Below are 5,244 nucleotides of genomic sequence, written 5' to 3' on the forward strand. Positions count from 1 at the left end.
CGTTCCTTCCTCAGTGGACACAGGTACCCAACTTTCATGTTGAATGTACAACCCTGCATTTACTTTCTCTTTTGCAGAGTCTGCAATGTAGGTCATGCGGCTCTGCAGCGGCATGAGCAATGTGCTCAGCCTTGCTGCTCATTGCAAAGTTGAAGCTTAAGCAAGTGGCTTTTCTCTGAGAGGGAAATTAGTCTGTGAGGGAAACCAAGCTGTGATCCACTGTGCACTGCAGGTGCTCGTGCATATTTCTCTGAGTGCTCTCTCACCGTTTATATGGGGAAGTTACTGCTGCAGTTGCCTGAAGCAAGCATTTTATGATAGCACTGTAAATGAAAGAGACCTTTTGGCCTTAATTCCTGTAGCAAAGACTGAACTTGGCTGGGATCACTTGGTGTAAAAGTACACTTGGTATTTAAGAGCAGAGCATAGATTTTGCAGGTGGAACAGTTGTATGGTCTGTCACCTCTTAAATTGCTTCCTTTAATAGAGTCTTTCATGTGACTTGTCTAGTTTATTACTATTTATTACAGTAACTTCATGCTATTACTATTTACTATAGTAATTTTACGAAAATCCCTACTGACTGCAGTAGTCATTAGTCAGCCTCTAGAGAGTTGGCAGGCTGCAAGACGGAATGCTGTTCTGAAAAGCCCAGAGGAAAGAGTCCTTTCAGACATCTCTAGTTCCCACCTGTCAGTAACTGTTCCCCTTCTTTTTTAAGCTTTGTTTCCTAAGAAGATGATGTTTATGGATGACGCTTGCTGTACATGTGTCTGTCAGTCCTTCCCTTAATAACATTTTTAACATGCTGACCAATTTAAAAAAAAGTTTAGGGACAAAGAGTATAATTTAGTACTCCAGAAGTCGACCTACTCTTAAAGCAAATTCTTACACTTCTCTACCAACAGGAGGATATGCAGACAAGACCCTATTTGTAGTCAAATAACCACTCTCTTTTTTTAAAACTTAAGAGACCATATAAGATTCCAGATGCAAGATAAAAAAGAAAGGAAGTAACTGATTCCTGCAACTGAAATTGCCTGTGTATGTCCCTAAAACTGAGTCTGTATATTAACTCAAGTGACAGATACGACTAAATTTAGAACTCTATTATTTCTGTAGATTTTTGGCTTAAGTTCTAGAGTTAAAAGTCTTAAGGTAAGTTGTTTTGCTGTTGCTATGTTCTGAAAGAATAAGATTCAGCAGCCAGTGCTCTACTAAGGACTAGCTTCATAATGCACAAGGCAGAAAAGAACACAGATCATTCTGCGTTACAGTATCATCTACTGCACCTTTCCTTAGTTCCTTAAAAAATCCCAAAACTAAATTTATGAGGAGCTAACCATGAAACTAAAGGGCTGGATTCTCCTGCCTGAGAGTGGAATTTGGTCCTGCATCTACTTCTACTAAACTCCATAGAATTGGATACTTTTATTTGTTCTTTTCTCATTGTTTCCTAGCTCACCCTGCTTTTCCTCCAGAATACATGGTCAACCCAGAATACCTGGAGAGAGAACCTCCAAAAGTGTACCCTGGGTGTTCTGGGGTATATCCTTACCACCCATTTCCCATGGGATTTGCCATCAATCAGTCAAGCTGTAGAGGAGCACCATCACCTCCAGGGATACCACTTCAGAGGGGGTTCCGACACATTCCTAGCAACTATGGGCCAGGGAATGCAGCTTCTGTGTCAGTAAGTAGTGGTCTTTTAACTACCTTTGGAAATACTTCTGTCTTCACTTTTAGCTGCCTTCTTGCTGTTAAAGTACCCATGAAAAGTAAGTTACCCTGCTTATCAGTTACTTCACAGCATTTTGATATATTATGCTGCAGAAAACAAATGGTAATGTTAATAGTCTGACCTGAACCCAGAAGAGCAAACCCATGCACTTGCAAGGGCCAGATTTTGTGAAGTGTTTTGGGGCTTACAGGTCTGGTAACACCTGCAATAGCCTTTTGGAATGATGGCAGTTGGAAACTTAATATGGTCATGTTGTGCCAGCGTATGTGGCACAGAAAGCACATTGGGAGGTTCCTCTCCTTCCACGCAGGACAAATGTAATGGGGAGGGAGAGTTTCAGGGCTTGGCCAAGGCACCACAGTCGCAAAGAACAGGGGAAAATCGGTTTCCAGAAGGAAGCGAATCAGCATGGTTGAATATTTCTGTTTTGAGACATTTGGTTTCTCAAAAACAGTGGAAAACTGTTGTGGTTAACAGAAGCTTCAGATGAAAAATGATTTTTAGCATCATAGGACCCACACCTTCAGACCACACAGATATGGTAAGAAACAAGATGCTAAATTGCCTGCCAATTGTAGTGGTGTGTGGAGGCACTTCCAGATCCTTTCAGTGCTGTCAGTCATGTTGATTTAAACTGGTGGTGTCCAGTTTCTGTATCACAGTCGGGCACGTTATCACAGGTGCCATGCACCATTCTGTCTGCATTGAGTACAGTTCATCAGTTCCTGTTAAAGTATCTGTATCAGGACTACTAGATTCATTATGCTCGCATAGAAATTCCATGTCACATTCTAGGGGTTACTGAGAGAGAGTGGCTAGCAGCAGTCTGAGTCCTGGTGGGCTGGATATGCACAGGTTGGGAAATGCCTTGTCTAGACCATCACTGTATGTGGTTTTGAACTTAATTTTTAACTGTCCTGAAACAGATGGAAAGATCCCATACAAGCTGTACCTGTACCAGGGTGCATGGCCAGATCCAAGAGAGAAATGCTCCTGTTTCTCTGATGCTAGTGTTTCTGAGGGAGGGAAATCTTCCCTTGCATACGGAATGAGTTTTATCGTGCTCTAACAGGTCTGGTGATCACAGAAGACACCAGGCCCTCAGTGTAGGTGGAGCCACTCATTTCACTGGGCTCAGGGGAGCATCCATAACTAGCAGGGAGGTGGTGTCAAGGAGCATTTTCCTAGGTTGCCTCTCTGTTGCATGAAGACTTCCAGACTTGTTCAATGACAAGTGCACCAAGTCAGTGGCGAAGGCGAGCTGCTCCTGGTTTAAACCAACTACTCTAATGAGATACCAGAACAGAATACAAGGATTAGAAGGTCAGTTTCAGCTGAGACATGGTCTGAGAAGCTGCTGCTTCTCCGTTTCATCATGTTACACTATGCACAGGCTTTGTGCATGCCGATATGTGCACAGAAGTGTCAGCATATGGCCACAAAATAGACAAAAAATGTATTATTCACAGGTAAAGATTGAAACAAAATTGTTTGATACTGCAGATGTGTCCTGGAGAGAGTCTTTAGATGGAAGATGCTTTGCTTCATGTGTTTCCACAGATTCCAGATGGAAGTGGAGAGTTCCATCAAGGATACTACACTCCTCTGCCTCACTTCATCCCACCAAGTTTTCTGCCAGGGATTCATTACATTCCACCGCCCCTTTCACTGAACATGCTGGCTGAAACAACCAAGGAAGCACACGGTAAGGAAGTATGAGATGAGCCCTGGGAGATTCAGTTTTAACCTGGTTTCAATACCTAGCCACAGAGGTGGAAGCCTCAAGAGACCCTGATTCTAGCTAGTTTTCAGGGTTTCACAGATCACTGTGATGGAGCCAGGCCTGAGATCCCAAGAGAGACTGCCAGCTTGTGCAGCTCTGGGCAGGGCTGACTTGGGGAAAGCAGCCTGACATGCTTGGGCTTTCCAGCTGACAAGCACCTCAATCTCATGCAGACTTTGGAGGCCCCAGGACTCAGCCATTCCAGAATATGATCTGCTGATGTTCTCAAAATGAAAATATTTTTCTAAATAGCTTGTTCGCAGGACATATTTTAAAAATTATTTGGCTCTGTTGCAATTTAGACAAAATGTTAAAAAAAAAGCGGACTAACACTTAACATGAACAATATGAAATTTCTTGCTCATCTGAAAATCCTACATTTTAATTGCTATAAATGAAAGACTGAATCTTCAAAATCTCAAGCTGTTTTATTGAATTTCACAGGATTTTAAATTTCTGGCATAGGTTATGTCTTTGTGCCTCTCTCTTTTGGGTCTCTTTCATGTACTGTGCCTACACGTGGACATATTTGTGATTACATTTGCAAGTTTTTCATTTGGCTGCAGCTAGCTGTGACCACAAGAGGGTAGAGCTGCTCAGAGAATTAACCACTAGCACTGGATAAGTGAACAGCCAGTTTTATTTTAAATTCTTTTTGAAAATGCAGATAAAAAAATACAATTTTATTTCTCTTCTCAAACATGAAAATAAAAAAAAATTGTTAATCTGTTTATGAAACAGATTACAATAATCACCCAGTGAAAAATCAAATCTCTTATGACAGAGGGAGGAGAAACAGAGGAGTGTAATTATCTCATTTGAATTGAAAATATGTTGACGGTGGCTATGTGGGACAAAATATAAGATGGGGTTTTTTTGGCCTGGTTTCTTGACAACATAAAGCTCGTGCAGTCTCATTTTCTATTAATGTCAGTCCTCTCATAACTTTTCAACCCATTAGTTATATTCAGCCAAACATATCTGTTGTGATCACAGCCCTACACAATATTGATCTGCAAGGGAAACAGATGCCTCCCACAAAATGGTTTGTTTGCAGCCATGTCATGGTGTTTGGCTGGCTGTCAGCTTACACTCAATTCCTGACTGACGTGTGTGTAACTTGGCCAAAAACCAAGTGCCTGCCAGTCAGCCCAGCAGTGGGCACATATCTTCAGAGCAGTCAGAACATACCTGCTTTTTGTCTGGCTGGAAAGCCAAAGAAAAGTAAGGAGGAGATGTGGTGGACAAGGGGCATATGAAGAATATGGCAAGGGAGGTATAGTCATTGTAGAAATGTAAAGTTATTTTAAGATAGTGACAAAGGCATTAGGACTTTAATGCAGTGTGTAGGAGATACTGGTGTGCTGGAGGTGAAATAACGGGCTGAGTTTGAGGGGAAGAGAGGAAACTGAGGGCTGGCAGGCAAACTGGGAAGTGTATGTGAGGATTAATGGGGTTCGTGATTTGGAGGCAACAAAAGATCTGGGGGATACTGCAGTGGCAGAGGACCTGTAGGGAGCTGCAGCTATTCTGTTGGAGCCTGTGGGAGTGGGAAGGCACAGGGAGTAGCAGACAAACATGGTGACATGGAGAGAAGTAGTGGTATTGCATGAGGAAAACAGAGGAAATCCAGTCCTGTATTGGTAGAGTGAAGTGGCATTGGCCAAATAATCATGAAAACAGGCAGCTGGAGAGAGAAAGGAGGTCATGAGAGCATTCG

At 42.4% G+C, this 5,244-nt stretch overlaps 1 protein-coding gene across 1 annotated transcript in view; it reads left to right on the forward strand.

The window, feature by feature from the left end:
* Nucleotides 1–5,244, forward strand: part of DMRTB1 (DMRT like family B with proline rich C-terminal 1) — a 182,557-nt gene that overhangs the window by 175,785 nt on the left and 1,528 nt on the right. Inside the window, exons 2-3 of the mRNA XM_009644648.2 lie at nt 1,461–1,693; nt 3,302–3,446. Of these exons, the coding sequence (XP_009642943.2) occupies nt 1,461–1,693; nt 3,302–3,446 (378 nt within the window). The remainder of the gene's footprint in view (nt 1–1,460; nt 1,694–3,301; nt 3,447–5,244) is intronic.

The sequence above is a fragment of the Egretta garzetta genome, unplaced genomic scaffold (genome assembly GCF_000687185.1).
Source record: "Egretta garzetta isolate BGI_Z169 unplaced genomic scaffold, ASM68718v1 scaffold768, whole genome shotgun sequence".
Classification (NCBI taxonomy): Eukaryota; Metazoa; Chordata; class Aves; order Pelecaniformes; family Ardeidae; genus Egretta; species Egretta garzetta.